The sequence below is a fragment of the Cetorhinus maximus genome, chromosome 10 (assembly GCF_964194155.1).
Source record: "Cetorhinus maximus chromosome 10, sCetMax3.hap1.1, whole genome shotgun sequence".
In the NCBI taxonomy this organism is placed as follows: domain Eukaryota; kingdom Metazoa; phylum Chordata; class Chondrichthyes; order Lamniformes; family Cetorhinidae; genus Cetorhinus; species Cetorhinus maximus.
The window spans coordinates 17,266,071-17,293,821 of NC_135888.1; the positions used below are offsets into that span (position 1 = coordinate 17,266,071).

Consider the following 27,751-nt stretch of genomic DNA (forward strand, 5'->3'; position numbering starts at 1 on the left):
TGGTCAATGGTAATCCCCAGGATGTTGATAGTGGGGGATTCAGTGATGGTAATGCCATTAAACATCAAGGAGCAATGGTTAGATTCTCTCTTGTTGGAGATGGTCATTGCCTGGCACTTGTGTGACGCGAATGTTACTTGCCACTTGTCAGCCCAAGCCTGGATGTTATCCAGGTCTTGCTGCATTTGAGCATGGACTGCTTCAGTATCTGAGGAGTCGCGAATGGTGCTGAACATTGTGCAATCATCAGCGAACATCCCCACTTCTGACCTTATGGTGGAAGGAAGGTCATTGATGAAGCAGCTGAAGATGGCTGGGCCGAGGACACTACCCTGAGGAACTCCTGCAGCGATGTCCTGGGACTGAGATGATTGACCTCCAACAACCACAACCATCTTCCTTTGTGCTAGGTATGACTCCAACCACTGCAGAGTTTCCTCTCTGATTCCTATTGACTTCAGTTTCGCTAGGGCTCCTTGATGCTACACTCGGTCAAATGCGGCCTTGAGGTCAAGGGGCAGTCACGCTCATCTCACCTCTTGAGTTCAGCTCTTTTGTCCATGTTTGGCCCAAGGCTGTAGTGAGGTCTGGAGCCAAGTGGTCCTGACAGAATCCAAGCCGACTATTGGTGAGCAAGTTATTGCTGTGTAGTTGCTGCTTGACAGCACTGTCGATGACACATTCCATCACTTTGCTGATGATTGAGAACAGACTGATGGGGTGGTAATTGGCCAAATTGGGTTTGTCCTAACTTTTGTGGGCAGGACATACCTGGGCAGTTTTCCACATAGTTGGGTAGATCCCAGTGTTGTAGCTGTACTGGAACAGCTTGGCTAGTGGTGCGGTTAGTTCTGGTGCACAAGTCTTCAGCACTACAGCCGGCATGCTGTCAGGAGTCTGCACTATCCAGTGCCTTCGGCTGTTTCTCGATACCACGCGGGATGAAGTGAATTGGCTGAAAATTGGCATCTGTGATGATGGGGACCTCCGGAGGAGGAGATTTCAAACACAATATTGAACTCCATTATATGGCAATGGCTATTAGATAAGTTTTTATGCACTGTTTTCACCTACACTGTATCACACTCAGTGAGGAAGGGTTACACTGCATCATGCTAACTGTGGAGTGCAGAACAGATTACAGCGTAGCCTCCCGTGTAGTGTCTGCTGATGTTTATTACATGAGAACACTACCCCTTGAAAACCATATAGATTCCTCGGGCTGTGTGGCTCACAATGAATGCATGCAGTGAATACTAAATGTGTCATAATTGTATTAAAGTGCCTCAGAGTGCAACATGATCTATGTCGATAACTAGAATATCATTGCACTGTCTGACTGTCTGTAATGACCATGTTGTGTTGTCTGTAATGCTCATTGATTGTATTGAAGCACCTCATGAGCTATGTTGAAAAGTTGAATATGATCACGCTTTTTGCGATGGCCATTTTGAAACGTTTTGTCCTGTTCTTTCAGATATTTTAAGGATAAAGTGTATTTTCCCGGAAAAAAAAAACCTCCCCACCTCTCCTTAGACCCAGGTGGATTGCAGCTGGGTGAGGAATCACTCCTTCAAAAGCATTTCTCAAACAGTAAGTTCAGATTTACTAAAATATCAATTTAGTGAACGCAAATAAATTCTGTACTCACCGACAACAAAGATAATCTTGCGATCTTTCAGTTTGTCTGTGGGGTTAAACAGAAAGTGGCTGTCAAAACTCACTCATTACGACTTGTCTTAAGATCAAAAGTTGGATCTCAATGGGGGAATCCCTTACAGTCCATTCCAGCTCATGCCTCCAAAAGGAAACCAGAGCTCCCCCACCCCGCCACCACAATAGTTTTGCAAAAACTCCTGGTTTCCGATTCTCCCCGGAAGTCCATTCCAAGTCTTGAACACATTCTGCATGAAGAAGCATCCTGATGCGTTCCCTAGTCTCTCGCCTCTTAAACCTTTGCCCTCCTGTCCTGCAGCGGTGGTTTAAGCTTGCAGTGACATGCTCTGCATTAACCCTTTCCCCTATCGTCATAAACCAACGTCACTCCCCCCTCGTAACCGGGCTGTAAAGCCCTCGATCCGGCGGTCCTCCCTCAGAGAGTCGCTCCTCTGGCATTCGAACCTCTTGAGACAGTCCACGACAACCAAAACAGAGAAACCCACCAGGCCAGGCCTGAAATAAAGTGGGAACAGCTGAAGTCAGTCTGGAGGCCCTCTTCTGCCTTTCGGCTTTCGGAAGGCTATCTGAGTGAGGCTGGCCCACTCTCTCCGCCCTTACCTTTTGCAGCAATGCTCTGCACTTTAGTCGAGGAACTGGAGGAACAGTTGACTCCCATGTTTTACCCTTAATTTTGTTGCTCCGTTTGAGGGAGAGCTGGACGGCACATAACCCTTCTGTTTAATCAGTGTAACTGTTTTGACTGTAAGCCACCACTGTTGAATCATGGGTTTCTATGGTTACAGTTGCTAGTCTCAGTATTTAGCCGGAAGTCAAGGCTAAACCACTAAGTATTGGAATTCCACTCCCTGCTTCTCCCTGTAGGATATCTCTGAAAAGTAGGGAGAAAAAGTCTGGAGTGGGATTTGGGGCGGGGTGGGGGAAGGCAGTGTTGGGGAGGTGGGGTGTAATTTAAGGTAATTATAATCCATTTAGATTATCTTGTGCCAGAGAATAACAACATATAAAAAAATAAAGTTGAGGGAAAGGTTTGTTTTTCAAAAGGCAGAGCCAGAGGAAGTTGGCCTGGTTAACCATTAAAGTCTTTTGACACTCAGACCCATAATAGCCCTTTGTTTCCTTATATCAATAACTTTAACAGTAATGGTTCACCTAGCAACACATTAATAGCAGCTGGAAGCCCATTAACCCCCTAGAGACTCCATTGGCAAGTTTTTTTAAAAAAGCCTCTTTATTGAGTTTTATCACACTCCCGGCAAAGTTCCTCACATACCGTGCATCTGGAGCGCAGTTTAGACATTTTGCTGCAGGCAAAAAAATGCAACAGCCATTGAGCGTGTAGAAAGGTCCCTCACACGCACAAAAAAAAACCCAGCAAGACCACTGAATCAGCTGGCAGGGCTGACTGAGGGAAGTTGGGCCAGAACTCCAGGAAGACGTGCTGGCCTTCCTTCAGGAAGTGTTCTGGGATTTTTATGCTAGCTTACTTTCTGTAATCGTCTGTTCAACATGTTCCCTTTTGGGTGAAGTTAAGTTGCTGACAACACCATTGTTCACCACCAAGACAGGAGGAGGAAGCCTGCAAGGTAAACAGCAACAATTCATTCCCACCTAAAAGTGCCATGACCCAACCCTGTAAGACTATCAATCCGTTCAGGCAAGGGGTTTCACATCAGGGACACAGCCTCAGGATAAGGGGGCCGATCATTTAGGACTGAGATGGAGGGAAATTACTTCACTCAAAGGGCTGTGAATCTTTGGAATTCTCTACCCCAGGATGTCGTGGATGCTCCATTGTCACATACGTTTAAGGCTGCGATAGACAGGTTTTGGTATCTCGGGGAATTAAGGGATACGGGGAATAGGCAGGAAAATGGAGTTGTAGCCCAAGATCAGCCATGATTGTTTGGAATGGTGGAGCAGGCTCGAGGGCCGTATGGTCTACTCCTGCCCCTTTTTCCTGTGTTCTTGACGTCAGAGATTGTTGCCAAATCATCTTTTACATCAGTTTCTGCAGGACCAGCTTGAATCGCATGACAAAACTGCAGAGTGATGTACGTATCCATTTCCATATGCATATCACCAATTTATCCCTCGACCAACGTCACTAAAACAGACAATCTGCTCATTATCACATTGCTGTTTTTGGGGTCTTGCTGTGTGCTAATTGGCTGCTGTATTTATCTACACTATAGCAGTGGCTACTCATCAAAAGCACTTCACTGACTGTAAAATGCTTTGGGACATCAGGAGGGCATGAAACGCAAGTTTATTCTTTCTAATTAAATTGAAAGCTAGGCAGCCTCTTCCAGAACTTTGAATAGTAAGTTCAAATGGTCACAATGTGCATTTGGTCACCTTAAAAGCCTCTGTTCCCTCCCTCTGTTTTTCTACTCTGTGCTTTCCTTACTCCTGTTCCAATATAGTCAGTAAGGGCCAGAAGCAGAGCTGGTGTCCCCAGAGGTTTATTACTGTCAGAATGAATTGGATGTGATGCTATGTTACACAGGAGGTCGCAGGTTCTATCCCTGTCCTGTACTCAGTTAGCTGATCTCAGAACAAGGGTTATCGTTGGTCTCAATGCCTGTTGGTTAGAGAGCAATAAAAACAGCCTGGGTTCCAATTCACAACCAGTGACGAAGTAAAACCATTATTACCCCATTACACACCCCACTCAGTACTCATTTTACTGACTTCAATAGCGCTGAATATTAGGCCAGGATGTATAACAGAGTCAACAAGCAATTTTTGTGCTACTGCCCTGGTTGAATAACTATCCCCTAATGTCAATCGCTTGCTAGTACAGAACTTGAATATTGCTGAAAAGAGAGACAAGTTGCTGAAGCTTTTCATCATGCACTCATTAGGACAAATGCAAGAATGCCAAATTTCAAACAATCACAATATATACTTCAGGAGAAATGGGTGCTGATTGGTTGGCGAGCTGACTCTGATTGGCTGGCAAGTTAACTTTGATTGGCTGAGGTGTTGCCACAGAAAAAAACAATGGGAAACGAGAGGCTCCTCAAACTTCTGGATAATTCAAAAAAATGTACAAGACTTGAACATATTCCTTTTGTTTGCAGAGAACAGGTTCCTGTGTATGAATGTATGTCACTTCTAGCAAGCATAAGTGAGCCACATTCTGAGCTCAACTGATTATCTCAAATTGGTTATTAGTGTAGCTATTGTTTACCCCTTACTGTTTCGAATATGAAGAATAAGGATTGGAGGAATGGCAGTGTCTGTGATAGTCCGCGCCTTCAGATGAGTAATGGCGGGCGGATATAGGGCTCTCACTCACCTATCCGGGCAGTGTTGTGATCACAGGGTGCTGTGACACCCTGATATTGTTGATTAACAGTTCTACAGGAAAGAGAATGATTTGCGTTTACATAGCGCCTTTCACAACCACTGGACATCCCAAAGCACTTTGCAGCCAATTAAGCGCTTTTGAAGTATCGTCACTGTTGGACTGTAGGAAATGCGGGAGTCAATTTGCACACAGCAAGCTCCCACAAACAACAAAGTGATAATGATCAGATAATCCGTTTCAATGCTGTTGGTTGGGGATAAATATTGGCCAGCAGACTAGGGATAACTCACCTGCTCTACTTCATTATAGTGCCTTGGGATCTTTTATGCCCACCTGAGAGGGCAGATGGGGCCTCAGTTTAACATCTCAGTAGTGCCTTGATTTATGTGCTCAGGTTCTGGGGTGTGACTTGAACCCAAAACCCTTTGACTCTGAGGCTGGCAGCATTTAGTGCCCATCCTTAATTGCCCTTGAGGTGGTGGTGGTGAGCTGCCTTTGTGAACCACTGCAGTCCAGGTGGTGTAGGTACACCCACCGTGCTGTTAGGAAGGGAATTCCAGGATTTTGACCCAGTGACAGTGAAGGAGCAGTAATATATTTCCAAGTCAGGATGATGAGTGACTTGGAGGAGAACTTCCTGGTGGTGGTGTTCCCATCTATCTGCTGCCCTTGTCCTTCTAGATGGTAGTGGTCATGGGTTTGGAAGGTGCTGTCGAGGGAGCCTAGGTGAATTCCTGCAGTGCATCTTGTAGATGGTACACACTGCTGCTACTGTGCATCGGTGGTGGAGGGAGTGAATGTTTGTGGATGTGGTGCCAATCAAGTGGGCTGCTTTGTCCTGGACAGTGTCCAGCTTCTTGAGTGTTGTAGGAGCTGCACTCATCCAGGCAAGTGGAGAGTATTCCATCACACACCTGACTTGAGCCTTGCAGATGGTGGACAGGCTTTGGGGAGTCAGGAGGTGGGTTACTTGTTGAACGATTCCTAGCCTCTGACCTGCTCTTGTAGCCACAGTATTTATATGGCTGGTCCAGTTCAGTTTTTGGTCAATGTTAACCCCCAGGATATTGATAGTGGTGGATTCAGTGATGGTAATGCCATTGAACATCAAGGAGTGATGGTTGCATTTTCTCTTGTTGGGGATGGTCACTGCCTGACACTTGTGTGGTGTGAATATTACTTGCCACTTGTCAGCCCAAGCCTGGATATGGTCCAGGACTTGCTGCATTTGGACATGGACTGCTTCAGTATCTGAGGAGTCGCGAATGTTGTTGAACATTGTGCAATCATTAGCGAACATCCCCACTTCTGACCTTATGATGGAAGGAAAGTCATTGATGAAGCAGCTGAAGATGGTTGGGCCGAGGACACTACCCTGAGGAACTCCTGCAGTGATGTCCTGGAGCTGAGATGACTGACCTCTGACAAGCAGCACGCCCCCTTGGGGTTTCTCTTAGCATAGCGTGCAGGAGCAAAAGCTGCAGCCTCCCACATCACAATACTGCAATTTCCCTCCTGTCCCCTCACTACCCAGGGGTATTTTATGTATCTCTCTCTATCCAATGGTGAAGGTCAGCTTGGTTCAATATGTTTACTGGTGTTGTAAACACACTTCCATTTAGCAAATGCGATGTGAGAAAAAAAATTTTCACACAGCAAGTAGGTTTGGGTTTGGGTTTGGGATACACTACCTGTAAGTGTGATGGAGGCAGGTTCAATCGGGGCATTCAAGATGATTATTTAAATAGAGGCAATGTGCAGGGTTATGGGGGAAAGGCAGGAAAATGGCAGTGTGTCATAATAATCATCCGGAAAGCCGGTGCAGACAAGATGGGCTGAATGGCCTCCTTCTGCACTGTTACAACTCTGATTGTGTGTGCAGTTATGACCATGACTACTCCCCAGAGCAATGCTTCCCTCTTGTGTTAGCAAAGCATATCCCACTGTCTAAGGATTACAAAGGGAGCTTTTCCTATTGGGCTGAGGGAGTGGTACGGAATCCCTCTCACATCCAACATACATTCCACCCATAGTCTGTTCTCGCTCTTCTGACCACAGCCTACAGCAGAGGTACTGCAACTGGGCCTCAATGCCTTGGAGCGGCTCCAGTTGTAAGGAGCACACGCGGGGACTTCAGCTGTCGATCAGGCTTGACTGCAAAATTCACCCCCCTGTTCAAATAATCTGCAGGCACTCAGCATCTGGATTCACACACGAGGAACGGTCGATCAAGTACAGTGTCAGGGGGCTGCTCACAATGGAACCACAGCCCCCAGCAGGGCAGGGTCATCCTTTTAAACGGGACCCACGTCTTAAAAGCACAGTCTCGGCTGACTAAAGGGAACACCAAGTCGCACAGCCACAACCAGCACTTTTCCTTCAGAGGGGTTTCATTCCCGGTCTGTCTGAACAGGATTCCTTGAGAAATGGAGTCATTACCTGACATTGTGATATCCTCCGTGGGCAACGATCCTTCCGTCTAAAGTAGAGGAAGACAACAAAAAGGGTTTTAATTTGATTCCTCCCCTGTAGGTAACAGGATCATTCCTCTTATGTGCTCTAGCATTAATCTGCCATTGTGCAGGGTGCTTGAAGCAGTCTGTGCTAACACATGCAAGTTGCCGCACAGCAAGGGGTTTAAAAGCGCTGCTCTGGACAAATGAAAAGACAAAAACAGCGAACTCCTAAGTGTTGTCGGCGGTGAGATGCCTCAGCCACTCTCCCTGCTGTCAAGGTAGCTCCGGGTTTGTTTGCAGAACCCAAACAAAGGCCCCCACTGCTACAGGGCTGTGAGCACACTGAGCATGTGCAGCACGCCACAGCGCTGCCCTTCCAATTAAACCGCAATCCTCCCCCCCTCGACCCTTCCATTGAAAAACCCCCTCCCCAACCCTGCAATTTATTATTCCACCCGATTTAATTTTTTGCTGGACAGAAGACGCCCGCCTGCTTTTTAAGCCGTCCTCTCTCATCCTTGAATTAAGTCTGAGTATGAGACACTGTGTGATCCATAGTTTTAGAGCAGTAGTTCCTGAACTTTTTTTTTTGGTTGAAAGACCCCTTTTCAAATGGATGAGTAATCACGGGGCACGCAGCTAAATTACAACATTATGAATTCCTTGCACATTTCCATTTCCGAATGTTAATTTCATCAGCGTCCTGTTTAAGGGACTAGCATTGAATTTTGCCAGGACCGTCTGATATAGTGAAGTTTGATGTGTTTGGAGACGTGAAAATGCTTATTTTCCCTTCAGCTGAACAGTAACTTCGGAATGCTTCATCGCAGGACACCTCCCTGCTCACCTGTTGGTTCCGTTTGCCAACGCTAGCACCCCTTTAGGTGGGACACTCCAACCAGCTGTGCCAGCCGCTGAATGTTTCAAGCTTTTTCTCCGCCCCTCTGCTGTTTACCAGCCTGTCAGTGCTGGAATATCACTGGCATGCTGCCCAGTGTGTGGCATTACTGCCACCTGGGACCACCAGAGTGGGCCGGCCAATAGCGTGCACCCAGCCTGCGTCATGGAGGCAACGGGTCCAATTTACCTCATTTCACGGACCCCCTGGAAAGTCCCCATGGGATTCCTCCCCAGGGATTCCCAAACCCCACTTTGGGAACCCATCTGGATTGGTCTGGAATCTCGAGCCATTGAAGGTTAATCCCCCCCCAGGGCACTACCACCAGCACAAATAATAGGGGTTTTAGAAAACAAATGTGACGTTTCACCCCCCCCTCACCAATTTTCTTTGAACACTTAACAGTTTTTTTCTCATCTCCAGTATTTAAAGAGTCAAAAATCCTCCAATCAGGTAAATAATAAGCCTGCCGATCTTCCAATGGGCGTAGACAGGTCACATGATTAAATCGCCAGGAAATCGCCCAGAGTCGGCAACCCTGATTGGTTCAGGAGAAACTCAGGAGTGTGATCAGGGAGTTTTACTTCGCATAAGCGATCACTACAGGGAATGGGATTGATCTTGTGATCACCGTCAACCAATCAGGTGGCCAGGATAAAAACTCTCATCAGTCCAGCTTTCGAACATGCTGTCCTTACATTTCCGACATGTAGGTCTTAATATTACCCGGGGCGGACACACGCGATTGTCGAGCCCGGGAGCAGCCAGGAAACGGACCCCCGACTGTGATCGACCCCCCCACTCCCCGAACCTTGATTTCACACTGGCTGGCCAATTAACGGGCAGCTCAGCGCTGCCGGGGTGGGGGCGGGGAGAGGGCGGGCGCTGGGAGAGAGCTGCCTCAGGCCTGCAAATGATGAAATAAAGATGCAAAAAGCTGCAAACAAAAACATCCACATCTCACAACCAAGCACGTGAAAGCATACCTCATAAAAATGCCGTCCACAGATATTTATTTCTATTTTATTTCATGACGGAGATTTCATCCCCCCCCTTGGATGAGGTTTGATGAGAAATTCAAAGGCCGCTTGGCCGATTCGCCCGTCCGTCAGCCGTGAGGTTGGATGGGCCTCGAAAAATCGGAGACAACTGAGCCATTAACGGGCTTAATTGCCCTCTTAATTGTCGGCGGGCGCACTTCTGACTTTTGTGCGCGCCCGTTGAGCGAAATATCGCACGAATGCACAACTACATCTAATTTAGTCCTGGAAATCCAAGTTTAAATTAGAATTTTTAAAATATTCATTCATGGAGTGTGGGCGTCACTGGCAGCACCAGCATTTATTGCCCATCCCTAATTGCCCTCGAGAATTATTCCAAGTTACCTTTGTTCCTGTTGAAGAATCCCCACCCGGGTGGGCCATCAGAACTTAGAACTTAATCCTCTCCTGTCCTGCTCTGCTTGTAGCTATTCCTGCCAGGAGATCTGCTGCCATGGTTATGTTACGCTTGTCTGTCTTGCACCATCCTCACATATTCACTGTAACTCGCCTGCAAATGATCTGTGATGTCCCTCATCCAACTACACCTAGGTCGACCTCTCTTTCTGCTGCCCTTCACAAGAGATCTCTGCAACTTTTCAGCTCTGAGCTACTTGCCAAAATACTGACACTTCCTTTTCCAGATGTCACTTTTCGAGAGCTCGTTTTGCTCTTACAATTTCAAATGCTTCTTCATTAGTCCTATGATCTATATATGGAATTTTAAACAGGCTTCTTAGCACTCACATTTCAAAGGCCTCTATGTTCTTTCATTTTTCTTTATTTAATGTCCAGGCTTCTGAGGCATACAGGAAAGTGGATCGAATGTGACATCTTATGAGTTTTATTGTTTGTTACAAGCTTGAGTTTTCTTGCTGTTAAGGCATCATTCATCTCCACAAAATTACCTCTGGCTATCTCTATCCTTCTTAGAATTACATGGAATTCACAGCACAGAAATAGGCCATTCAGCCCATCTGGTCCCTATGCTCCACTGATTTCCTTCTCTCACTTTACTTCATCCACTCTCATCAGCATATCCTTTTATTCTTTTCCCCTTTGTTCCCTCATGTGTTACATCCAGCTTTCCCTTAATCGCAGCTACGCTACTCGTCTCAGCCACTCCTTGTGGCAGCGAGTTCCACATTCCCTGGATGTTAATTGTATATTAATTAGTATTTAATTGTATTCAGATGTTGGTATTACATGGGAATTCACTTGTGTTGCCATATGTAGAAACTGTATATGCTGAAACTGTGGTTGTTGGGTTTTGAGGCTCTTATGTTTGTAATGTGCATCTCTATAAATAAAAGCTTATAAAGTGCACAGATGTTAGGAGCAGCTGGAGTGGCTCAGTGGGTAGCTCTCCTGCCTCTGAGCCAGAAGGCCCCGGGTTCAGGTCCTATTCCAGGGCCTGTTGGCTACGAAAGAACCCAGTCACTGGTGCAGACAAACCAGTGTGTAACTCTTTCGAGTTATCAACAGTCACAGATTGTAACTCTTTCGAGTACATTCACAGTTCTTGGTTTCCAGGAGTGGGACATGAACCCACAACCTTCTGATTCGAAGGCGAGGGTGCTATGAACTGAGCCACAGCTGACACCTCCAAACCAGTGTGTATTGGTGCCCTTCCCCAGCCTGGTTAAATGGGGAGGGCCGGCGGCAGGAAGGTCCTTGGCTGTAAAACCACCCGCCAAATCCAAAAATGATGGCTGAAGGTGATCAAACTGCACTGTGATGACTCCATGTAATATGGGGGGTGGGGGGGAAGAAAAGCCAAAAGATGATCTGTCCAAAGTGTGTAAAGGTTAGGCTCCAGGTCTATCCTCCGCCGCCTGGCTTCAGAGACATAATGCTGGATGAAGACATTTTTTCTAAACTCCCTATGGGATTTTTTTGGTCACCATTCCGGAAAAAAAAAAATGGACAGAATTAAAGAATGCAATCCTTAAAGCACTGGTTAAAAATTCTGCGTTCCTAAAAACCAGAGTGTGACTCATTCAGTCACTGTACACCCAACAGGGATAATTAGAAACAGAAAAATGGGGCTGCAGGAAGAGAGAGGGAACATTCCACAACCTCACACACACACAAAAGAAAAGAATTTGCCATATTCAGTCACTGTACAGCAGCGGGTATGTCCGTGACTTTACCCTCTTGTTCCGGCCCAGTTACTACTCGAGCATCTGATACGGACAATCAGCATTTTCAGAAGTTCATTCTGGGGAGTTTAGGCAGCTATGACTGGTTATCCCGCAGCCTCACCCATATTATTATCCGTCCCCGAGAAGCTAGGAGCCTGTGACGGGTCTGTAACCAATGCCATCATTGAGTGAGCCTCAGTAACAGCAGCAACAACGAGGAGCAAAAACAACAACAACGTCTTGAACTGATAAAGGATTTTTAAAGGAAATCCTGGGTGAATCAGTGAGAGGATATTGGATCAGAAAATCTAGAGTCAGTCTGGGTGGAGCTAAGAAGCACCAAGGGCGGAAAACATTAGTGGGAGTTGTCGACAGGCCTCCAAACAGTAGTGATAAGATAGGGGGCCACATTAAGCAGGAAATTAGAGATGCATGTAACAAGGGTGCTATAGTGATCATGGGTGACTTTAATTTACACATAGGCTGGGCAAACCAAATTAGCAATAATACTGTGGTGGATGAATTGCTAGAGTGTGTACAAGATGGTTTTTTTAGACCAGTAGACCAGTGTTGAGGAACCAACTAGGGAACATGCTATCCTGGATCTGGTGTGCAATGAGAAGGGGTTAATTAATAATCTTATTGTGCGGGGTCCTTTAGGGAATAGTGACCATAACATGATAGAATTCTTCATTAGCATGGAAAGTGAAGTAGTCTGATCTGAAACTAGGGTCCTAAATCTTAACAAAGGCAACTACAAAGGTATGAGGTGTGAGTTGGCTAAGATAGATTGGGGAACTTCATTAACAGGCATGATGGTGAATAGGCAATGGCTAATATTTAAGGAACGAATGTAAGCATTGCAACAGTTATACATTCCTTTCTGGCGCAAAAACGCAACAGGAAAGGCAGCCCAACCATGGCTAACAAAAGAAATTAAGGATAGTATTAGATTAAAAGAGGAGTCATATAAAGTTGATAGAAAAAGCAGCAAACCTGAGGATTGGGAACAGTTCAGAATTCAGCAAAGGAGGGCCAAGAGATTGATTAAGAGAGGAAAAATAGAGTATGAGAGTAAACTTACAAGGAACATAAAAGCAGACCATAAAAGCTTCTATAAGTATGTAAAAACTAAAAGATTAGTTAAAACAAATGTAGGTCCCTCACCATCTGAAATGGGAAAATTTATAATGGAGTACAAGGAAATGGCAGAGCGATTCAACAACTACTATAGTTCTATCTTCACGGAGGAAGACACAAATAACTTCCCAGAAATACGAGGGAACCAAGGGTCTAAAGAAAAGGAGGAATTGAAGGAAATTAGTATTACTTAAACAATAATGCTGGAGAAATTAACGGGACAGAAAGCCGATAAATCCCCAGAGCCCAATAATCTACATCCCAGGATACTAAAGGAGGTGGCCTTAGAAATAGTGGATGCATTGGTTGTCACTTCCCAAAATTCTGTAGATTCTGGGACAGTCCCGGCAGATTGGAGGGTGGCAAATGTAACCCCGCTATTTAAAAAAGGAGGGAGAAGACAGCGAATTACAGACCAGTTAGCCTAACATCAGTAGTAGGGAAAATGCTAGAATCTATTATAAAGTATGTGTAACAGGACACTTAGAAAATATCAATAGGATTAGACAAAGTCAACATGGATTTATGAAAGGGAAAACATGTTTGACAAACCTACTGGAGTTTTTTTGGACGTAACTAGCAGAAAAGATTAGGGAGAACCAATGGATGTGGTGTATTTGGATTTTCAGAAAGCTTTTGATAAAGTCCCACATAAGAGGTTAGTGTACAAAATTAAAGCACATGGACTTGGGGGTAATATATTGGTGTGGTTTGAGAATTGGTTAGCAGACAGGAAACAGAGAGTAGGAATAAATGGGTCCTTTTCAGAGTGGCAGACAGTGACCAGCGGGGTACCACAGGGATCAGTTATTGGGCCCCAGCTTTTCACAATATAAATCAACGATTTGGATGAAGGAGCCAAATGTAATATTTCCAAGTTTGCAGAAGACACAAAACTTGGTGGGAATGTGAGCAGTGAGGAGGGTGTTCAGAGGTTTCAAGGCGACTTAGACAGGTTGAGTGAGTGGGCAAATACATGGCAGGTGCAGTATAACATGGATAAGTATGAAGTTATCCACTTTGGTGGGAAAAACAAAATGGCAAAGTATTATTTAAATGGTGGTAGACTGGGAAATGTTGATATACAAAAGGACCTGGGTGTCCTTGTACACAAATCAAAGTAAGCATGCAGGTGCAGCAAGCAGTTAAGGCGGCAAATGGTATATTGGCCTTTGTTGCAAGAGTACAGGAGCAAGGATGTCTTACTGCAGCTGTACAGGGCCTTGGTGAGACCACACCTGGAGTATTGTGTGCAGTTTTGGTCTCCTTTCCTAAGAAAGGATATACTTGCCTTAGAGGGAGTGCAGCAAAGGTTCACCAGACTGATTCCTGGGATGGCAGGATGAGGAGAGTTTGGGTTGATTAGGTCTGTATTCACTGGAGTTTAGAAGAAAGAGAGGAGATCTTATTGAAACGTATAAAATTCTGACAGGGCTGGACAAACTGGATGCAGGGACGATATTTCCTCTGGCTGGGGTTCTAGAACAAGGGGGTCACAGTGTCAGGATACGGGGTAGGCCAGTTAGGACTGAGATGAGGAGAAACTTTACTCAGAGGGTGGTGAACCTGTGGAATTCTCTACCACAGAAGGCTGTGGAGGCCAAGTCACTGAATATATTTAAGAAGGAAATAGATAGATTTCTAGACTCTAAAGGAGTCAAGGGGTATGGGGAGAGTGCAGGAGTGTGGTGTGAGGTAGAGGATCAGCCATGTTCATATTGAATGGTGGAGCAGGCTCCAAGGGCCGAACGACCTACTCTTGCTCCTATGCTTTTATGTTTAATCACTTCTTCCCTCTGTTTGACACTGTTGGAATTGGAAAGCTGTGTTTTTCCCTGGCCATTTTAACATGAACATTGACTTGTTCAGAGTCATGCAAATCTGCAGGGGGCGACCAGTCTTAACACGACTTTCCCAATTTTACTGTTACCCCCAAATAATATTTTTTATTCTTATTACAAAAGTCATTGGGTTAATTAAATCATTTTGACAGGGTGCACTGAAGAATCCACCGAAAAATGATTGACCTGAGCTTTTTTATTTAAGGGTCAATCAGGCTGTGCAAAAGGCATCAGCCTCATCTGTCATAGGTTAAGACTGCATTCCTACATACCAGACCGTGCGCTTATATAAGGTTACCAGCAGGTGCCTCCCTTGAGATGCCACATGCTACACTTATTAAAACTGCTCTTTAAATCCTGGAGTGGGACAGCTGGCGTGATCAGATTTGGCATTGAATTCCAGGTCGCCTTTCCAAAGGATGAAATCGGAAACATTCTGCTGACTCCACAGCCCCTGCTCTCATCTCCTTTAACACTCAGCACTTTGGAAGTTGTAAGAGCTGGGTTCAGGCTGGTCAAACAGTATCTCCTGAGCCACGTATGGTTCTGCCGTGACTTCTGTGGCTCTTTCGAGTTCTAAGTTACCAACTGCACCGGAAACATTTGGAAAGTGATGCATAATATTCAGGGCTTGATTTTGAATTCGGGGTTACATAATTTCCGGGTGTCAACCGCACACGGCGTTTGGGTCACTCACGTGATGCTATCTTAGGCCAGCAGCGAACTTAGTGCCCTATTAGGGACGTTGATCATCACCAGGACACAGGAGGCTGCCTGCAGAGTACAAGGGACAAAGGCAGACGGCAGCCATGACTGGGCCTGCCACTGCCTTGTAGCAGAGAGGGGGCACACCTCAACATGCACAAAAGTGGCCAAACAGCTAAATGAAAAGTAATACACTCGATCTGAAGCAAGAACCCCCAGGTCCCAAAATTAATCAACATAAAAACAAAACCTTTAGCTGCTGCCCGCATTGAACACAACAGCTGTATATTAACGTGCACCAGGCTGTTTGGGGTGTGGTGATTTACAAATTAAAAATCACCTTAACGCCCTCCCTGACTCATTAACAAGCTCAACAAGGAGCCTAACAGGCTGTGGATTGGAAGTGAACGAGTTCCCAACTCCTCACTTTCAAAATTCCAGCACATCCCAGAGGCATCGTTAAACAGACAAGGCATCCGGGAGCACTATTTTCAAAGCGCACCCGCCCTTGTTCTGGTCCCTATGTACAATTGAAAATCCTGGCCTCAACACGATTTAATTATCTGCATATCCTGCCCCCTCATCACCCATGTATGAAGTTATTTTTACTGACGCCTAGGTTCAGCAGTTCAGTAAAAGGTCAAGAGCCCACACAGAGGTTCATTTGAGTCTTTGAAATCTCACACTGAGGTGGCACCTAAAACCAACTCTGGGGAGCCCTGAACCGGCCGTTTAGTACTTTGTCACCTCTAGAAGGAAATCATTATCTGTGTTATTCAGATTCAGGGGCAAAAGTTGCCCAGTACAGGAAAAAATAGCCACTCCTCTTCTGGGTTTGCATTCCACCTGTTCAAAGAGTCCCATCAGATTTGTAATGTTAAGCATACGCATGCACCAGTCTTTATTCATAGAACCACAGAATCTTACAGCACAGGAGGCCATTCAACCCATTATTCCCGTGCCAGCTCTTTGAAACGGCCATCCAATTAGCCCCACTGCCCTGCTCTTTCCACATAGCCTCGCAAATCCTTTTCACATATCCATCCAATTTCCTTGCAAGTTATTATTAAATGTACTTCCATCATCCTTTCAAATAGTGCATTTCAGATCAACTTGCCACACAAAGAAAATTCTCCTTACCTTGCTTCTGGTTCATTTGTCAATTATCTTAAATCTGTGGCCCCTGGTCATCAGCCATCCTGTCGCAGTGAAAACAGTTACTCCCTAACCTACTCTTTCGTCACCTTCCCTGCTTTAAAGAGAACAACCCCATCTTCTCCATTCTCTCCCATGACTGAAGTCCTTCATCCCTGGTACCATTCTAGTAAATCTCCTTCGCACCCACTGCCAAGGCCTTGATATCCCCCCTCTTGTGTCATGTTCAGAATACTCCAGCTTTTGGACATTTATGAAGGTTTAGCATAACTTCTTTTCCAACGTAAGGTTAGTTGTCTTCCCCTTCCCATCTGTGACCCTTGATGATGCCACCAGTGACTGGCAAGTTGGGTGGGGAACCTATTGCCAGGACTCCATCAAAATGGCACTGAATATACCCGAAAGGAAACAACAGGTTGTACCTTCCTAGGCTCGTGTGCCCACCCCGCTCTCCACTGCCCCCCACCCCCCGAGCAGTCTTGGGAGCAGATCATCCTCCCAAGAAAGCAAACACCTTAACACGGCAGTGCTGGCCACTAACCCACTGTTGTTCTGCGTCAAGACACAAGGCTCACGTACTCCTCCACTCAGGTCCTGACTCTGACTCTTTTGAGCAGATTTCTCAGCAGACAGGAGAGAAATTTGTATAAAATTCTTCAACGGTTAAACAGAGTAAACACTGAGAGGCTGATTCCCTTGGCCGGAGAGTCTTAAACCTGGATGAGGGGTTACAGTCCCAAGGTAAGGGGTAGGACACTTTGGACTGAAATGAAATTTAATCAGAGTTGTGAATCTTTGGCATCCTGCATACCAGTGAACTGTGGGTGCTCGGCTGATTAGTAGATTCAAGACTGATATCAATATATTTTTGGGGCACTAAGGGAATATGGGGATCGGGTGAGAAAGTGGAGTTTAGTTAGAAGATCAGCCATGACCTTATTGAATGACAAAGCATGATCGAGGGGCAGTATGGCCAAATCCTACTCCTATTCCTTATGTTCATAAAATAGTCAGTGGCCCACGTACATCTGCTAACAGCCTCCAGGAATAGCCAATCTCCAGTCCTCTCCTTCAGCTTACATCCCCCCCCACACACATTTAGGGTTGAGAAGCCGAAATGAGAACTGAGAGCAAGGCTGGATTCAGACTGGCACCTCTCCCCACTTGTCCCACGCCTGTGCGTGTGTACTCTGTGCTGAGCCACTGAGAGAGGTGTGGTGGGGGTGGAGGCAGTGAGATCAATTTACAAGTAATTCAGAATAACCTTGTCTGGCCTATATCTGAAATTTCACACCCTTTCAACTGAGACAGATATATACAGTTGGCAATACATCACTTTTGAAGGGCTGTCATGTATGTGTGACTGTGTGCATGGTCAATCTGCACTACTTTACAATTACATTTCCAACTGAGACTACTGCACGTGACAGCCTTGGTCCAAACATGGACAAAATAGCTGAACTCCCGAGGTGAGGTGAGGCTAACTGCCCTAGACATCATGGCTGCATTTGACCAAGTGTGGTATCATAGAGCCCGAGCAAAACTAGAGTCAATGGGGAAAGGGGGAAAAATCTCAGACGGTTGAAGTCAATCCTAGCACAAAGGAAGATGGTTGTGGTTGTTGGAGGTCAGTCATCTCAGCTCCAAGACATCACTGCAGGAGTTCCTCAGGGTAGTGTCCTCAGCCCAACCATCTTCAGCTGCTTCATCAATGACCTTCCTTCCACCATTCGTGACTCCTCAGATACTGAAGCAGTCCATGTCCAAATGTAGCAAGACCTGGACAATATCCAGGCTTGGGCTGACAAGTGGTAAGTAGCATTAGTGCCACACAAGGACTATCTCCAACAAGAGAGAATCTAACCGTCGCCCCTTGAGGTTCAATGGCGTTACCACCACTGAATCTGCCAATATTAACATCCTGGGGTTACTAATGACCAAAAACTGAACTAGACTAGCCGTATAAATACTGTGGCTACAAGAGCAGGTCAGAGGCTAGAAATCAAGCGATGAGTAACTCACCTCCTGACTCCCCAAAGCCTGTCCACCATCTACAAGGCACAAGTCAGGAACGTGATGGAATACTCCCCACTTGCCCAGATGAGTGCAGCTCAAACAGCTTGACACCATCCAGGACAAAGCAGCCCATTTGATTGGCACCACATCCACAAACATTCACTCCCTCCACCACCGATGCACAGTAGCAGCAGTGTGTACCATCTACAAGATACACTGCAGGAATGCACCATGAGTCCTTAGATAGCACTCTCCAAACTCATGACCACCACCATCTAGAAGGACAAGGGCAGCAGATAGATGGGAACACCACCACCTGGAAGTTCCCCTTCAAGTCACTCACCATCCTGACTTGGAAGTATATAACCATTCCTTCACAGTTGCTGGGTCCAAATCCTGGAACTCCCTCCCTAACAGCACTGTGGGTGTACCTACACTACATGGTGAGGCAGCTCACCACCACCTTCTCAAGGGCAACTAGGGATGGGCAATAAATACTGGCCCAGCCAGTGAAGCCCACATCCCGTGAATGAATAAAAAAGTTAGGAACATTAGAGGTCTCTTTCTATGACTTGAGGAAATTTATTATATGGCAAGACTCAGGTCCACTCCGCACTTGGCATTTTCACCGCCTCCGGAGACATTTTATGGAAAACGATGACTCTCCCATGGGATGCACTGTAAGTGGTGAGCTTTGAGGGACAGCCAGCCATACCAAATCACTTACTCTAATCTCGTGCAATTTAAGCTTTTTCTTTTAGCAGAAGTCACAAGTGCAGTTCTCCATTTAATCAGATGGTGAAATGAGCAGGGCCCAAATAAGGAGCAATGAAAGCCGCAGAGGTCCACAATGGCAACTGCAGCACGAACAGGTATGGAAACCAGAACATCTCTGACTCAAAACCCAGTTTATGCCGTGTCAGCTGATTTTAGGTAACACATAGAAATTACAACACAGAAACAGACCATTCAGCACAACCAGTCCATGTTAGCGTTCATCGTACACATCAGCAAGAGTTCTAATCTTAGGTGCCCGCCCATTCCCATCACCTATCTAACCAATTTTTAAATGTTGACATGGATGCTGCTTCAATCACTAAGTGCATTCCACAGCCTCACAACCTTTGAGTAATAAGCTTTCTCCTGCATTCTGCCTCTTAACATTTAATCTGAAAAGGATGGCCCCTCTTTCTAGACCCCCTCAGCCGGCGTGTTTTTATCCGTCCCATCTCATCCCTTCATGATTTTAAAACCTCTAACGATCTCTCAATTTTCTTTCTTCTTATGTTGTACGTCCTCAGACCGGGCAGGGTCTGAGTGAATCTACACCCTTTGTCTCAGTATCTTACCTATGGTGTGGAGCAGCAGCCATTTTTTTTTAATTCTCCTAGCAAATTTTTCAGATGGCCCTATGATTTTTTTTTTCTCCTTGGGGCTGCTTGTAGCAGCGCCTGCACATTAATCTTTAATCCCTAGAGACTCCAGGGCAATCCTAGAGGGTTCATAACCCCATATTTACCTCATTTCTGTTTGTGGGACCCAAGTGGCTGCTGTGCCTACCCACACAATGGTCACTGCACTGCAAATGTAATTTATTGCATGAAACACTTTGAGACTTTTTAAAGACATGGTAAGGTTGCTCTATGACTGCAAGTATTTCTTTCTTTATATAGAGTGCCATTTCCTGTAAAGAAGGGACCGAGCTGTAAAATTGCTTGTTGGGAAAGGCTTGTGAAATGCAACTTGGCCACAGAAACTGGGGGAGCGGCCAGTTCTTCAGTGACTTTGAGTGCACCAGAATCGGATCACGTGTACATGTGCCCTTGTTCCTGTGAGAGGTTGTGTGGCATCATCATTTTCATTAACTTATATCCAGAGGAAGTGTGAGCTACAAGCATTAGAAAACAGGATTGATAAGCTCTTGCCAGGGGTCCAGCATGGAACTGATCCATGCAGACCAGGAGGAGCTAAGATTGATCCAATCTGTGCTTAGCTTAGGCTGGCCAACAGGAAGGTTGGCAATTGACTATTAGCCCTAGGACAGGGGTCAGTAAACCTTTTGTTTTTAATCTGAAGAGCCTTTTTAAAACAAATTTGCCTAAAATAAAAACTATTTAGAGCTGCAAAATAAAAAATTGGCCCTTTTAAACAAAATATCTGACAAATTAGAACACAATTTGCATAAAATAAATAAAATACACGTATTGAATTTATATTTCAATAGAAAGAAATCAAAATTTAAATAGATCTATGAATTATCAATTGTTTTGACTTTGTTTTACTGTAATTTTGTCAGTAAAGTCTAACTTAAGATGCAGAGAATTAAGACAATTTTTTGGATATTTCTTGTGGTTAAACATAGCTTCTGATAGCACATTCAGAATAATTGATCATCTCAGCTAAATTAAAAACAGTAATGGCTGCAACCATAAAACCTTAAAATCAAAGATACTATCTGTATCCATGGTGTAGCTACACCACTCCAACGGGTTTATTTAGAGCACCATAATTATTTTTTTGTTAAAATAATTATTTGAAATGGCAAACTGCAGCATAATGATGAGCTCTTTATCCCCACAATAGAAATACACCTCTTACTTTATTTTTTAAGGCTTTTTTCATGTTAATGTCATCCAACTGGAAAAAGTTGGGATGTAAATGAGATGTTAAAGAACCACATGCCACTCCAGAGCTGCAGCTTGCTGAGCCCTGCGCCAGGCTAAGGAAAGGAGGAATTTGGTTCAACACCGCTGGATGTCTGGACAAACTCGGCATCTTTGGTCTGCTTATGTGTGATTACTGCCCAAACTCAGAACTTCAAGTAGCAAACACTAACTCGGAGAAGCACATTTGTGGAACGTGTTGCCAACTGAACCCTGAACTCGGCTAGAATCTGACACGTCAGGGAGGGAGATAAGAAGAAAGAGTTTCATTTTTGTAGCGCCTTTCACAGCCTCAGGGCAACCCAAAGAGCTTTACAGCCAGCGGAGTACTTCTAAATTGTAGTCACTGTTATAAAGTTGGAAAGACATCAAGATCCCACAAATGAGGTAATGATCAGATAATCTGTTTCAGGCATCGACTGAGGGATAAATATTGGTCAGGGCACCAGGGAAAACTGCCCTGCTCTTCTTCAAATACTGGCATCAAATCTTGTCCGTCCAACTGATAGGAAAGGCAGGGTCTCAGTTTAACCTCTCATCCAAAAGACAATGGGGAACTCCCTCAGCGCTGGCCTGAAGTGTCAGCCTAAAACTTAACTTTCTGACACGGGATTTGAACCCACAACCGCCTGACTCCGAATCAAGAATGCTACCATCTGACACTAGGATGACAAAATTAGCCAGGGTTCCTACTCCAAAACATTTTCCCAAGACTCCCAGTGGTAAATATGCCACATGGGACATTGGGTTCAACTTTGATGACCTCTACAACAACAACAAAAAAACTTGCATTTATATAGCACCTTTAACAGAACAGAACATCCCAAGAAGTTTCACGGGAGTATTATGAAACAAAATTTGACACAGGAGCACATAAGGCAATGTTAGGGCAGTCGACCAAAAAACTTGGTTAAAGAGGTAGGTTTTAAGGAGCATCTTAAAAGGAGGATGGAGAGGTAGGGGTTTAGGGAGGAAATTCCAGAATTTAGGGGCTCAACAGCCGAAGGCATGACCACCGATGGTGGGGAAATAGAATTTGGAGGTCCGCAAGAGGCTGGAATTGGGGGAGCAGAAGCTGAAAGGCACGTTAACACTCGCTATCATAGTCCACCCTCATACTCATTTCAGGAGCTGCCAGGTACCCGTATCCAAGCAGCCATGAGCGTCCCCAAGAAAAGACTGCAGAGCAGGGATGGCAATAACAGAAAATAGAATTAAAAGAACTTTTCCCCTCAACAAAGATCATGTTTTTTTTTTGCAGCTGAACACGATGTGTTCAACAAGATAAAAGCTTCTTTCTTCCTCCCAACCATTGATTAAATCTTTCTCGGTCTTTTCTTCACAAAGATTAAACGCTGGCAGTTTTCTGACTTCCTCTTTAGCTTTGGAGCATTCCACTAAAGGATCATGTAGCTGAACCACATTCATGTAAATAGCTGTGGGTTAGTGGGTAGCACTCTGATCCCCGAGTCAGGAGGTTTGTGAGTTCACATCCCACTCCTGGGAGTTAAGCGTATTGACACACTTGAGTGTCGGCAGTGCTGCCTTTTGAATGAGGCCTGCATGCCAAGGGTCCCTTGGCACTATTGAAAGAGCAAGGGGGCGGGGGGGTGTGTGTCCTGGCCAATATTCACCCCTCAACCAACACACGATCCGGTCATTTACCTCATTGCTGTTTGCGGAAGCTTGCTGTGTGAAACCGGCTGCCGCACTTCCTACACTGGTTGTTCTTTAGAAATAATTCACGAGCTGCAAAGAGTTGAGCAACGTTCGAGGGTTGTTTTTGAACCCAGTGAGTTGTTCTGCCTGAAGGCACGGCGGAAGCAAATTCAGCAGGGGAATTGGATAACTGCTTGAAGGGGAGGAATTTTCAGGGCAACGGGGAAAGAGCAGGAGAATGGGAATAATTGGATAGCTTTCGCAAAGAGCCAGCACAGGCATGATGGGCTGAATGGCCTCCTGTATTGTATCGAAATGTGCTTCTATGATGTTCTCAGGGGGGAAGCACATGTACTCACAACATTCAGGCTCTGAGGCACAATTGCTACCAAAGTTAGCTAAGCTCATTTCAGTACAGTCCAAACCCTAACAACCCATTGTGTAAATGCCCTCTTCATCTTTTCTGTCATTCTTTTGCCAATTGCCTTAAATCTCTATCCTCTGGTTACCGATCCTTCTGCCAGCGGAAACAGTTTTTCCTTATTTACTCTCTCAAAACCCCTCATGATTTCGAACACCTCCATTAAATCTTCTCTTAACCTTCTCTGCTCCAAGGCAAAAAAGAACTCATACTTTATAAAAAAAAACTGCGAATATTTGCTTCATCAGGGTACCATCCCTTTAAGAAATTCTCCTGGTGATTCTTTCACCCATGTGTGGGGGTGTGTGAGATGGGGGAATGGGGAGGGATGTGGCAGGAGGGGGTGGGGGCATGCGTAGAAGCAGAAGGGGGCAGGCGAGAGAAATGGTGTGGGGGGGGAGAGCATGTGAATGGGGGGTGGTGGTTGGTGTAGGAAAGGGAGGGTTGGGCATGGTGGAGAAGGGGTGTGAAGGAAGGGGATGTGAGAGAGAGGCAGGGCTTTGTGGGGAGGCGAAGGTTAGGGGAGGAGGCATGCGGGGGAGGGGGAATGCTGTGTGAGGAGGGGGAAAGTGGAGGGAGGTGTGCAAGTGTGTGGGGAGAGGGGTTCCTCTGTATCAGAGGAGTTACAGAGCTCAACAAAGGAGCTGAATCATCATTGGCAAGGACAAAATAAACATATCACGTTAGCATGGAGGGTAAGCCTTGTACACTGAACTCATTTAGGAAACATCCTTAGCCTGTGATGAGAAGGGGGTCAGGGCTGGCACAGTGAATGGGGGAAACCTGAATGACCTCCTTCTTCCAAAAGCGATCTAGTGGGAACGTGTTCATGTCTGTTTTGAAGATTATCTTCCAAATGCCTATCTTTTCTGATCCAGACTTCCTGCCAAAACTCCTTATTTGAACTGACATACATTTCTCCACGAAGCAAAATAAATGGACCAGAAAAAAACTACACAGAAAAAAAATATACACACACACACAGGCAAAATATTCTGCTATCATTCCTGACTGAAATCAGCTCATATTGATGGGGTCCCAGCTACACTGAGTGACATCAGACGCAAAGCTACACACTGACAGCACACAGGCTACATTAAAAACACGGAATCTGAACACTCCCAGAAATGAGAACGATGTCAAACCAGGTTTTCATGAATTAATATGACCTGCACTAAAAAGAGCCGCGCCCGCTTAAAGATTGTGGGGTACAGGAGGGGAGGGGAGGGGGGGGAAATGCATTAAAAAAAGGACAAGGTCGAATTACAGCTGATGAAAAGGTGACGGATCAATTTCGCTTCAAGACAAGTCTATATTCAACAGGCTTGTTTGCTTTTTTTTAACAAACGCACCATTAAATGGACAGGCAAATCCCTCCTGAACCTCATTTGCATTCAGCGCAAGGAAAGAAAATGAGATTAATATTTACCCGTGAAAGCCTTGAAATGGGAAATAGTTCTCCGGCTCTGATCAGACTGCACTTCAGATGTAACTGGCAGCTGTATACATCACCCCCAGTCTATATATATATATATCTAGCTGTGGAAGGGGGGCAGGGCATATTGAGAGAGTCTGACTGCCAGCCAGTCTCGCCATGGCTGCATTATACAGCAACAAGGCTTGCTCAAGGGCATCGGGGCTGGAGGATTGTAGGGAGGTCCCTCCTCCATCACCTGACACTCGCACCGCCCCATCGCCAAAAACAAAACACACACAAAGGACAGAAAAGCTTTCACATGTGTAGCCGGCAGGAGAGCTCCCGGCCAACGTGCTGCTTTCTGTTCGGGGTTAGCCTGCTGAAACGAGAAATGCACAGCTCCCTGAACATCTCCCTGACTTTTAATCCGCTGCTTGCAGTCAGACCAGCAGCTCGGGAAATGGTAATGACTGCCTGCTGAGTAATTGCAGTTCCAGGAATAATGGCAGAACTGCACACGCCCAACATCTGCTGACATATGGAAAAAAAACACAACACTCGACTCCTAATGTTTCTGTCCAATGTCAACTCGAATTAGGGAACTGTCCATGGGCGTGACCGTCTATAAGGAGATGTTGGAGCTGTTTAACCATAGTAGGCAGCACCGAGCCTGTTCTAACAATGTTCTTCCGCGTGTGATAAAGGGACGGCAACAATCATGGGTGATTTTAATCTACATTTCAACTGGAAAAATCGGATTGGCAGCTGTAGCCTGGATGGGGAGCTCATGGAATGCTTTCGGGATAGTTTCTTAGAGCAGGAGCCAACCAGAGAGAGGGTTATATTGGACTTAATATTGTGTAAAACAAAAACAGAATTACCTGGAAAAACTCAGCAAGTCTGGCAGCATCGGCGGAGAAGAAATCAGTTAACGTTTCGAGCCTTCATGGCCCTTCGGCAGAACTGGAGCATAGTTAGAAGAAAGGAGAAATATAAATTGGTTTAAGGTTGGGGGGGGGGGGAGAGACACATTGAGGGCGTGATGATTGTGGAGATGAGCAGATAATCAAAAGATGTCACAGACAAAAGGGTCAAAGAGGTGTTGAAGGTGGTGGTCTTTGTCTGAGAAAAGTGCTAATTAAGAATGGAAGACAGGATATTCAAAGTACAGCTCTAGTGGGGGTGGGGTGGAAAGACTAGAGGTTTTAGTTTTAGATTTAAAAATAATGGAAATAGGTGGGGAAAGAAGAATCTATATAAATTATTGAAAAAAAAAAGCGGGGGGGGCGGGGGGGAGGGAGTTTAAGATCTAAAGTTGTTGAATTCAATATTCAGCCCGGAGGGCTGTAAAGTGCCTAGTCGGAAGATGAGGTGCTGTTCCTCCAGTTTGCGCTGGGCTTCACTGGAACAATGCAGCAAGCCAAGGACAGACATGTTGGCAAGAGAACAGGGTGGAGTGTTAAAATGGCAAGCGACAGGGAGGTTTGGGTCTTTCTTGCGGACAGACCGCAGGTGTTCCGCAAAACGGTCGCCCAGTTTGCGTTTGGTCTCTCCAATGTAGAGGAGACCGCATTGGGAGCAACGAATGCAGTAGACTAAGTTAGGGGAAATGCAAGTGAAATGCTGCTTCACTTGAAAGGAGTGTTTGCGCCCTTGGACGGTGAGGAGAGAGGAAGTGAAGGGGCAGGTGTTGCATCTTCTGCGTGGGCATGGGGAGGTGCCATAAGTGGGGGTTGAGGAGTAGGGGGTGATGGAGGAGTGGACCAGGGTGTCCCGGAGGGAACGATCCCTACGGAATGCCGTCAAGGGGGGTGAAGGGAAGATGTGTTTGGTGGTGGCATCATGCTGGAGTTGGCGGAAATGGCGGAGGATGATCCTTTGAATGCGGAGGCTGGTGGGGTGATAAGTGAGGACAAGGGGGACCCTATCATGTTTCTGGGAAGGAGGAGAAGGCATGAGGGAGGATGCGCGGGATATGGGCCGGACACGGTTGAGGGTTCTGTCAACGACCGGCCCTCAACCGTGTCCGGCCCATATCCCGCGCATCCTCCCTCATGCCTTCTCCTCCTTCCCAGAAACATGATAGGGTCCCCCTTGTCCTCACTTATCACCCCACCAGCCTCCGCATTCAAAGGATCATCCTCCGCCATTTCCGCCAACTCCAGCATGATGCCACCACCAAACACATCTTCCCTTCACCCCCCTTGACGGCATTCCGTAGGGATCGTTCCCTCCGGGACACCCTGGTCCACTCCTCCATCACCCCCTACTCCTCAACCCCCACTTATGGCACCTCCCCATGCCCACGCAGAAGATGCAACACCTGCCCCTTCACTTCCTCTCTCCTCACCGTCCAAGGGCGCAAACACTCCTTTCAAGTGAAGCAGCATTTCACTTGCATTTCCCCTAACTTAGTCTACCGCATTCGTTGCTCCCAATGCGGTCTCCTCTACATTGGAGAGACCAAACGCAAACTGGGCGACCGTTTTGCGGAACACCTGCGGTCTGTCCGCAAGAAAGACCCAAACCTCCCTGTCGCTTGCCATTTTAACACTCCACCCTGTTCTCTTGCCAACATGTCTGTCCTTGGCTTGCTGCATTGTTCCAGTGAAGCCCAACGCAAACTGGAGGAACAGCACCTCATCTTCCGACTAGGCACTTTACAGCCCTCCGGGCTGAATATTGAATTCAACAACTTTAGATCTTAAACTCCCCCTCCCCCCATCCCCACCCCGTTTCTTTTCCCCCCCCCCCGCTTTTTTTTTTCAATAATTTATATAGATTCTTCTTTCCCCACCTATTTCCATTATTTTTAAATCTAAAACTAAAACCTCTAGTCTTTCCACCCCACCCCCACTAGAGCTGTACTTTGAATATCCTGTCTTCCATTCTTAATTAGCACTTTTCTCAGACAAAGACCACCACCTTCAACACCTCTTTGACCCTTTTGTCTGTGACATCTTTTGATTATCTGCTCATCTCCACAATCATCACACCACACCCTCAATGTGTCTCTTCACCCCCCCCCACCCACCTTAAACCAATTTATATTTCTCCTTTCTTCTAACTATGCTCCAGTTCTGCCGAAGGGCCACGAAGGCTCGAAACGTTAACCGATTTCTTCTCCGCCGATGCTGCCAGACCTGCTGAGTTTTTCCAGGTAATTCTGTTTTTGTTTTGGATTTCCAGCATCCGCAGTAGCT

At 45.9% G+C, this 27,751-nt stretch overlaps 1 protein-coding gene across 3 annotated transcripts in view; it reads right to left on the reverse strand.

Annotated features, from left to right (window-relative positions):
• The window catches only part of LOC144685489 (adenylate kinase isoenzyme 1-like), a 153,029-nt gene that overhangs the window by 19,436 nt on the left and 105,842 nt on the right, over window positions 1-27,751 (reverse strand). For 2 of the 3 annotated variants that reach the window (XM_078550061.1, XM_078550060.1), the window contains exons 9-10: window positions 7,433-7,472; window positions 1,652-1,687 (exon numbers count right to left, since the gene is read on the reverse strand). In XM_078550061.1, the coding sequence (XP_078406187.1) occupies window positions 1,652-1,687; window positions 7,433-7,472 (76 nt within the window). Of the gene's footprint in view, window positions 1-1,651; window positions 1,688-2,277; window positions 2,406-7,432; window positions 7,473-27,751 lie in introns of those variants that run through there. The other variant, XM_078550062.1, reaches the window with a different exon arrangement.